Below are 10034 nucleotides of genomic sequence, written 5' to 3'. Positions count from 1 at the left end.
ATTTTTATTTTATTTATTTATTTTTTTTTTTTTTTTTGGTATGCCAATTTATTGTGCTATTAAAAATGAAAAATAAAAAAAATAAACACATACATATATAATATATATATATGTACACAAAGTATTTGTATGGTTATAAAAATTATGTTTTCCAATCATTTTATTGTAAATAAAATGTTGAATTTGAATAATTCAAAGTGTGCATAGAAAGGGGGACAACAATATGAACATATGACTATATATAAATACATATATATATATGAATTTTTTTTTCGTATAATATGTTTTGTGTTAAGTCACCCATTTTGACCTGTATATATCTGAATATTCTATATATAGGATCTGCGTCTTTATCTCTCTCCTCTTTTTTTTTTTTTTATTTTTTTATTCCAATTAGGTACTTTCCCTAATTTTAATATATTTTATTTTTGATTTTGTTAAGATGCGATCAAAATATTACAAGGAAGAAGAAAATAAGGGTTTTATAAAAACGCATTATTTTCGTAAAATCGATACCGAAAAGATCGACAAGAAATTAATAAGCCTTGAGAATAATTTTAATGGTGATGATGTATATTTAGACATTGTAATACATGATAAGGAACGAAATAATTTTGATTTTTTCCTTATGAGAATAACAGAAAGTTCGAGTGTTAATAATAGTTTAGATGCATGGAATCATATCGATATAACTAATATATATAATTATATATTATACGATAATAAATATTGTAGTGATATAATAAATGAAAAGAAAGGATATTTAATATTGAAATTAAAATATACGAATGAAAATAATATTATTACTTCTTATTTTAAAGTTCATTGTAGAAATACAAAATGGGAAAATGATAAGAAAGTATGGCATATACCTTTATTTTATATATTTGAAATGTCTAAACTTACCTTGTTTTTAGGTGGTACAGTTAGTGATACTGTACTTTATTATTTATGTAAATTATTTCATCATTTTTCTAGTATTAAAAATGTAAATAGCAATGCTAAAATGAATGAATTATCTAAGGATCAGCTTATAAAAACGGATGAAATATGTGACACTACCCATAAGGAAAAAAAGAACAACGATGATGATAATACAGAAAATTATCACAACAATAATAATAATAATAATAATCAAAACAACAACAACAATAATAATAATAATATTGCTGTTCAGGTTAATTGCAGAAAACAAGATAAATTTTATCCTAGTAATAATGATGTAATAAGAAATTCAAGTCCAAAAGTTGTTTTCGGAAATAAAAATGATAATAATTATAAAAATGTACTTCATTATGATAAAAATATACCGCATGGTGATAATACTATGAAAGATGAAGTGAACATCCTAAATCATCATGTACCTGTAAACCATTTGCATACACAACAAAAACAAGGTGAAGATAGTTGTATAGAGAATAACAAGATAAATAATTTACAGAAAAACAAAAATGAAGAAATAAATGTTATAGAAAAGGATTTAACCTTAAAGGATAACTGTGATGTATTATACAAGGAGAAAAAAATAAGAAATGATGATGACAGGAATTACAACACCGATGAGGACACACATTATGATAATAATGATGATACTTACTATGATGATGATAATGATGATAGTTGTGATAATAAAAATGATGATTGTGTTAATAAAAATGATGATTGTGTTAATAAAAGTGACGATTGTGTTAATAAAAGTGCCGATTGTGTTAATAAAAGTGCCGATTGTGTTAATAAAAGTGACGATTGTGTTAATAAAAGTGACGATTATGTTAATAAAGGTGACGATTGTGTTAATAAAAGTGACGATTGTGTTAATAAAAATGATCATTGTGTTAATAAAAATGATCATTGTGATGATAAAAATAATATATGTGATAATAAAAATGATCATTGTGATAATATAAATGATGGTTATACTAACCAAGAGAATAATGCTTCGAAAGACAGTAATAAGAATACAACAAATGAAATAACTTTCAACTTGGATATTTTTATAAAGGAAAATAAATTAAATTTTATAGAATATATTAAGAATGTAAGAATGTTCAGGATTGAACACATCATTATAAATAATATTGTAAAAGGTGATACCATGTATATAAAGTTAATACCGTATAATGAAGATATCGTCACAAAAATAAAGCAAACAAATTTTATACAGTGGAATAGAACGGAGAATATATTATTAATAAAAAAAAGTAATTTTAAAAATTTTTATATAAATATAATAAAAGGTTTTAATTTTAAGTTATGTTCTTATTATGATTATTTTAAATTATTTAGACAAAAAATTATGGAAAATGATTGTAAATCGTTAAAAGGAAATTTTAGTGTCACAACAAATATAACATTAAATACAGAATATTTAAGTACGAAATTTAATAAAAGAAAAATGGATTTTCATAATAAAGAAGAAGAAATAACTGATAAAGGAAATGTTCGAAAACATTCCAAAAAAAAAAAAAAAAATATAAATGGGCTTGGTTATGAGAGTACAGATTCATGTAATTCAGATGAATTATCGAATAATGTGGATTCAAGTTATTATGAAGGTAGAGAATTAGTAAATAAAATAAAATTAGTTGGTGCTGCAAATAATTATTATAAAGAAGTTATATATAATAAATTACATAAAATAAAACATTTACGTCCACCTAATTATACATATGACCCTAAAGGATTAATTACGAAAAATGGAGCAGGTACCAAAGGTATTGAAATTTTTGATATGCCTAGTGATATTAATGAATGGAATAAAATAAGTTTTTGTATTGTACCTAATGAGAAAAAGGATATAGATTTATATGATCCAAAAATTTTATGTAGTTTAGTTAGTGATGTTTATTTACTTAAAGAAAAAGCATTAGATATAATATTAAAAAATTATAAAAAATGGCCTGAATATACTGATGTGTTTTGGAATACGGTATGCTCCGAAAATGAATTTATTGTATGTAATAAAAACTTTAATACAAGACAAAAATTAGCTCATGATAGATTATTTAATAAACAATACTTTTATATTTTTAATATGGAAAGTATTAAACATTCAAATTATTATAATCCATTATTTCTATGTAAAGTTTTAATTACCTTAGGTGAAGGAATCCTTGTTCAACATCCATATGATGCAGAGTATATCATTATCACAAATTCTAATGATTTTAATGCTATACAATTCTATAATTATCTTCATGAAAAAAAAAAAAAAAAAAAAAAATTACCCTTATTTGTAACTCCAAAGTTTATATATGATTGTATTTTAAACTATTCTATTTCTTATCCTTCAAAAAATAAAAACCACTTTGCCTTCTCCTCCTAAAAAATAAACAAAAATGTATAATATATAGAGAAATATGTAATATATATATAATATATATAAATTAATATTATATTTCCCCATTATATATATTTACATGTATGTATGGATGTATGTATGTATGTATGTATGTATGTATGTATATATGTATGTATGTATATATGTATGTATGTATGTATATATGTATGTATGTATGTATATATGTATGTATGTATATATGTATTTGTTTGTTTGTTTGTTTGTTATTCATGTGTACACTTTTTATGGTTCCATATTTTTTATATGTGTAACATTTTTAATATTATTAATTTTTTAATTTTTTCATGTGTGTTTCAATTACAACACATAAGGTTCTCCTTTATTTGTTCAACGTTCAAAAATTTATTTACTTTAAACATTGTATTATGAAAAAAGTATGGAATTGTATTTATTCCTTTTTGTTGGATGTTTGAGTAACCATAAAATTGGCAGCGACCAAAAAAAAAAAAAAAAATAAAATAAAATAAAATAAAATAAGATAAAATAATAATAATAAATGTGTGACATATAAAAGATTGTGCAACAAATTGATAGCATATAAATATATACATATACATATTAATTATTATTTTCATTATCGTTACAAAATGAATTAAGCAATATAAATCAAAAAATTCTTGAATTGAGATACAAAAAAAAAAAAAAATAAAAAAAAAAAAAAATAATAATAAAAGTGTGACATATAAAAAATTGTGCAACAAATTGATAACACATATATATATATATATATATATATATATATTTTTATTTTTATTTTTATTTTTATTTTTATTTTTTATTTATGTGCAGACCCTGTGATCAAGGTATGTTAAAATTTGGTAGCATGAATTTATTTCCTCATCATAATTGACAGAAGAGAACTTTATGAAATTATAATTATTTTGATTATGTTTTAAGGACAGAATATTTTTATAAGTATTATTTGAGAAAGTCATTTCTTGAACAAATGAGATATTAGTCATATTAGTACACTTGTTATGAATTTCCTTTTTTAATATGTTTATTAATTGAAGTTTGCATTTTTCTACAAATTCATAATTTTTCTTGTTTTGATTACTATGTGTAGGTAAAGATTGTAATTGTTTAATATTTGAATCATATTCATTTTGATGTTGATTGTTTATATATATATTTTTTTTTTTCTGATTGTGTATAGTATTATTGATAAATTCGATATTTTGTATGTTATTTTCTTCTATTTTTATGTTTTTTTCTTCTATTTGTATGTTTTTTTCTTCTATTTTTATGTTATTTTCATTATTGAGGTCATTTTTTTTATATGTATATTTATTAAAGTTTTGATGACATGATTTTATTTGGTTTTCTTTTATGATATAATTAAGAATATAAGATTGACACTTTTTTTTGTTTTCATCCAAATGAAAATATATTTGTCTAGATGCATACGCATCAACTGCTGCATAAAGTATTTGTTCTTGTAATAAGGAATAATTTAACCAATTGGATAATCTAAATTTTTTATCTAAGAATTTGTTAAGATATATTTTAACTAAAGATTGTAATGAAGGAGGATATATAATATTATCAATGGCATAATTATATAAATCAAAAACATTTTTTATTTGTATATTATTAGATAGAAACATATCTTTTTCATTTTTAATATCATGAGCAACTTTTATAATTTCTTCGTTCTCTAGAATATTTTTTACACTTATAGGAATATGTCCATTTAATTTATGAATATTAAATACAAAACATAAATCAGAAGAACATAATTGAATTAAACATAAAATTTTATTATTTTCATTATTACATAAGTTATATGCATAATTTTTTTTTTTTTTTTTAAATATATTTATTAATTGTGAATTTATATAATTATTATCCTTTCCATTTTTAATATAAGAACTTATTGATCTGTTCTCATTATTATTCTCTTTTTCATTTATATCAATAATAAATTCCGTGTCCAATCCAATAACATTTGTATTGAAATACTTCAAAATGTTCTCTTCATATTTTTCTATATTATCTTTATTAACATATATAACAAGCCCTGGAAATTTTAGAGCCTTCAATTGTTCATATGTATTATTTTCATATGTTCTACGACAAGAAAAATATGATTTATAAAAACGTGAGCCAAAAGAAAAATCTAATGAAACTATATGTGATGTGTTTAAAATATGCTTAATTCCTTTCAGCATTCTTTTATTAATATCTCATTTTTTTTTTTTTTTCCAAATTAAAAAAAAACGAAAACAAATTGAACTTGAACAAATAATAATATTAATATTAATATTAATATATATATATATATATATATATATATATATATAAATACAAAATAGAAAAATTGTTGGGGCAAAAAGGGGGAACCAAAATAAATAAATATTATATATATATATATATATATATATTATATATATATAAGTACATTATTTATTCACTGTAGCTATATTGGTAATATCGATTCACACATATCAAAATGAAAAAAAATAATAATAATTACATATGTATATATATATATATATATATATATATATATATATATAATATATATGTAGGAAATGAATTATATATTTTCTTTCATATTTATTTTATATGCACATGACTTATATATAGTACTTTGTTTTGGAGTTGCTATATAAATTAGCCTCACACAAACATATGACATAAATATATATATCTTCAGTATATATTTATTTATATTTTTTTTATTTTTTATTTTTATATATTAATTTTAACCTAATAATTATGGTAATTATATAATATATATAAGGAAAATAATCTAAAAAAAAAAAAAAAAAAAAGATAAAAAAAAAGTATATATTATATATATATATATATATATAATTTGTTAACTTCCTTTTTATTGTGGTAAAAAAGGAATAGTTTATCAAAGTGTGTCGGATCGTCAAAACATATATAAAGTATGCAATATTATTATATAATACGAATTTGTACATATTAAATAAATATATATATATATATATATATATTATATATTTATTATATATATATATAATATTATTTTAATTTATTTCATTCCATGTTCGATAAATAATATCTTCCTTGTTTTATGTGAACATATATTTAAAGGAATGCACATTTGTATTTTTTTTTTTTTTTTTTCTGTTTTAATTTTTTTCTTATTCATTTTTATTCTTTCTTTCATATTAAACTGTTTTCTTTTTCTTTTTTTTTTAATCATAATATTTTATATATTTTTACATATATATAAATATATATATGTGTATATGTATATATTAACACTGTTTCATTATTACCTTGTTATATTTTTTCATTTTTATATTATCTTAATTATATATATATATATATATATATATATATATGTATATATATTTTTTTTTTACTATGTGAAATGTATTGATAATATATGTACATATAAAATATTTTCAAAGCTAAAAATATGAGTGTGTGCACATAAATTATATACTAACCATATATATAATATGTATAATCTTATATATAATATGTTATAATCACATATATAATATGCTATAACCATATATATAATATGCTATAACCATATATATAATATGTTATAATCACATATATAATATGTTATAATCACATATATAATATGTTATAATCACATATACAATATGCTATAGCCATTTATATATATATACATATATATATATATATATATATATATGTGCATATAATTTTATATTTATTTTATATTACCACTATTGTATATCAAAAATTTGATTAATACATAAAGACAGCAATAAGATAATTATATGTAATTATATATATATATATATATATATAGTTTTATTTTTTATTTTATTTTTTATAAGATGGCTACAAATAGTAATAATAATAACAATTTACAGAATATAAATTTAAGCATACACAAAATATTTAATTGTCGTCATAGTGTTCCTAGTAGATTTATTGAAGATGAAAAAGAAAATATAAGGAAACGTAGATGCACAGTGGCTCATATGTATGAGAAGAATGTAAATTCAAAGAATAATAATTATGATTATTTAACTTATAATTTTAATAATTCGATAAGAAAGAGAAGAAAATATTCTCCTACTATTCAAACACAATTATATAAAAAATATTCTCCTTTAAAAAGTAGAATAGGATTAAGAAATAGTGTAGATGAGAGTATTAAAAAAAGTGCATGTATAAGATCTATTGTTAATAATACGATAAAGAATAAAACTAGAGATAGTAGTTATATTCGAAATGAAAATAAAAGTTGTTATATTGGTGATAAAAATAATAAAATAATATATGAAGGCTCTAAATATAATGAAAAAAATAATTATATAGATGAAAATATGAATGATAGAAAAATGTATATAAATAAAAATTTACATGATACATATATTATGAGTAATACTACACAAAGCGATAATTTTTTTAGAAGTAAAAATTTTAATAGAATAAATAGTTTAATAACGAATAGAGAAACAGCACCTATATATATGAATTCTGAATCTACACTTTCCAGTTTCAATTTTGAACCCAATGTAGAACAAAAACATTCTAAATTAACATTAGATATGAAAAGTACAATTTATATACCATCCGATATGTCTTTATTTAATAAGAATAAATATTCTTTTATTTCAAATATGTCTCTAGAAGATATAAAAAAAATGAATAATGAATATACATCTAAAAATAATTACAATGTAGAAATTACCAATAAAATAAAGGAACATTTACCTTTAAAAAGAAGACACAGTACACATGTTAGCAGTGAATATGATAAATATAATAATTCTGAATCATTTCTTATGAATAAGAGATTAAAAGACGATCAAAATATATCTAAAAATAATGTTCGTAGGTATAGTGATACATTAGAATTAAATATGTTAAATAATAATATGGGACCTAATGAAAAGAGTAATGAATATATTTCTAAAATGAATAAAGATCATTATTTATTAAATCCCAACAATCATAATAAATATAATAATAACAACAATTGTTTGAATAATATGAAGAACTCTTCGGTTTTATATGAATATAACAAAAAAAATCTTTCACATATGAAACAAAATGATAATCATCTCAATAAATCGGTGGCTTCACATTATGAAGAAAACAATCACCCTTTATTTCATACCTGTTTTTTTAAAAATGCGGAAGATTTTGAGAACAACGATATTAAAAGGAAAGGTAACCACCACACATACATATATATATATATATATATATATATATATATATATATATGTGTGTACATGTTCGTGTTTTTATTTGGGTTTATATTTTTGTTATGTAATGTGTAGTTATTTATATTATTGTACACAAGTGGTATGAACAAAATGAATAATCCATTAATATTATCTTCTATTTTATTTCATTTAATTTTAATTTTATTTTATTATTTTATTTTTTTTTTTTTTTTTTAGAAAAAGTCGAATCCAAGGAAGAAGACGAATTTGTCATGAAAAAGGACGCGGAATATGTGTTTAGTCAAAAGTTTTTTCAAGATATTTATTCTAATATTAAGAGCAAAGGGGAATTAAATTTTATAGACGAGTTACTACAACTAGATGAAGAGAATTATATTAGTAAAAGTAAGTTGAATAAAATTGTTGAGAATGCAAAGAATAAAGAAATGAAGTATCATTATATTGATAGGATGTTTTTATATCGACATGCAAAAAATGTTATAGATGATGCTGATTATGAAAATTACAAAAATAAATGTAGAAGTGAATATAAATATTTGGATGTACCATTTCCGAATTTGTGTGATATTATGAATCTTAAACGTATTAGTAACGATGACGAAATTGATGACACAGACGAATTTTATGATGCTGAAGTTGCATTATTAGAAGAATATTATTCTAGATGTAATAGACAAAAACAAGGTAAAGGTAATAATATTTTCTTAGATAACAAAAAACACAAAAAAAATCTAGAAAAGCAAAAAGATAAAAAAGGAAAGGAAAAAATAAAAAAAAATCAACAAGAATTAAATGATGATCATAATAATAAAATTATTTTAAAAAATAATAAGCTAAATTTTAATAAAAATGATATAACAGAAGATTTATCTTTATTAGAGAAAAGAGATAAATTAATGCATTTTATGAATAAAATGAAAAGACAAAAAGATTCCTTTTATGAATCTATTATAGATGCTCCAGACTTTTCTAAATTACTAGAACCTGTTTTCTCATTAAACGAAAGCTTCTTATTATCACATCAATTATTTAATGTACAATATGCAGCACAATTAGGACCGGTTGTATATCTTACAAAGACGGAGGATGAAAATTATATATATAGAGCTATTGAGGTAAGTAGACTCTTTGAAGAAAAAGTTAAATCTATTCTTGATAATCAAAAAAATCATTCTGGTATGAAAAATAAAACTGATTCATATGATTGTTTTACAAATGAAAAAAATCCATTCTTACATGAACTAGATGTCAAATATTATCTTCGTATCCCCATGAGTACTGGATGGAATCATTTCGGTTATTTAAAAAATCAAAATAATGTCCTATTTTTTAGACGACCTAAAAATAATTAAACGAAATGAATAGTATATAATATAAAGATAAATAAATAAATAAATATATATATAATATATATACATATACTTGAATGTACATAAATGTTTTTATGTTGTAATATGAAATAATAATCTGTATATTACCAAAAAAAAAAAAAAAAAAAAAAAAAAAAAAAAAAA

At 20.3% G+C, this 10034-nt stretch overlaps 3 protein-coding genes across 3 annotated transcripts; 2 read left to right on the top strand and 1 right to left on the bottom strand.

The window, feature by feature from the left end:
- Nucleotides 1–442: 442 nt before the first annotated feature.
- PRSY57_0103900 (hypothetical protein) lies at nucleotides 443–3325 on the top strand (the record flags this gene model as incomplete). Its single annotated transcript, XM_012905358.2, has 1 exon — nucleotides 443–3325. The coding sequence occupies one exon, from the start codon at nucleotides 443–445 to the stop codon at nucleotides 3323–3325; it is 2883 nt and encodes a 960-aa protein (XP_012760812.2).
- Nucleotides 3326–4140: 815 nt separating this feature from the next.
- On the bottom strand, nucleotides 4141–5532 carry PRSY57_0103800 (DNA binding protein, putative; the record flags this gene model as incomplete). Its single annotated transcript, XM_012905357.2, has 1 exon — nucleotides 4141–5532. The coding sequence occupies one exon, from the start codon at nucleotides 5530–5532 to the stop codon at nucleotides 4141–4143; it is 1392 nt and encodes a 463-aa protein (XP_012760811.2).
- A 1623-nt stretch (nucleotides 5533–7155) lies between these two features.
- Nucleotides 7156–9872, top strand: PRSY57_0103700 (hypothetical protein; the record flags this gene model as incomplete). Its single annotated transcript, XM_012905356.2, has 2 exons — nucleotides 7156–8500; nucleotides 8737–9872. 2 exons carry the CDS (start codon nucleotides 7156–7158, stop codon nucleotides 9870–9872), a joined length of 2481 nt encoding a protein of 826 aa, XP_012760810.1.
- Between the last annotated feature and the right edge of the window lie 162 nt (nucleotides 9873–10034).

Source organism: Plasmodium reichenowi, chromosome 1 (assembly GCF_001601855.1).
Source record: "Plasmodium reichenowi strain SY57 chromosome 1, whole genome shotgun sequence".
NCBI classification, from domain to species: Eukaryota; Apicomplexa; class Aconoidasida; order Haemosporida; family Plasmodiidae; genus Plasmodium; species Plasmodium reichenowi.
This window is presented reverse-complemented; position numbering and strand designations above follow the sequence as displayed.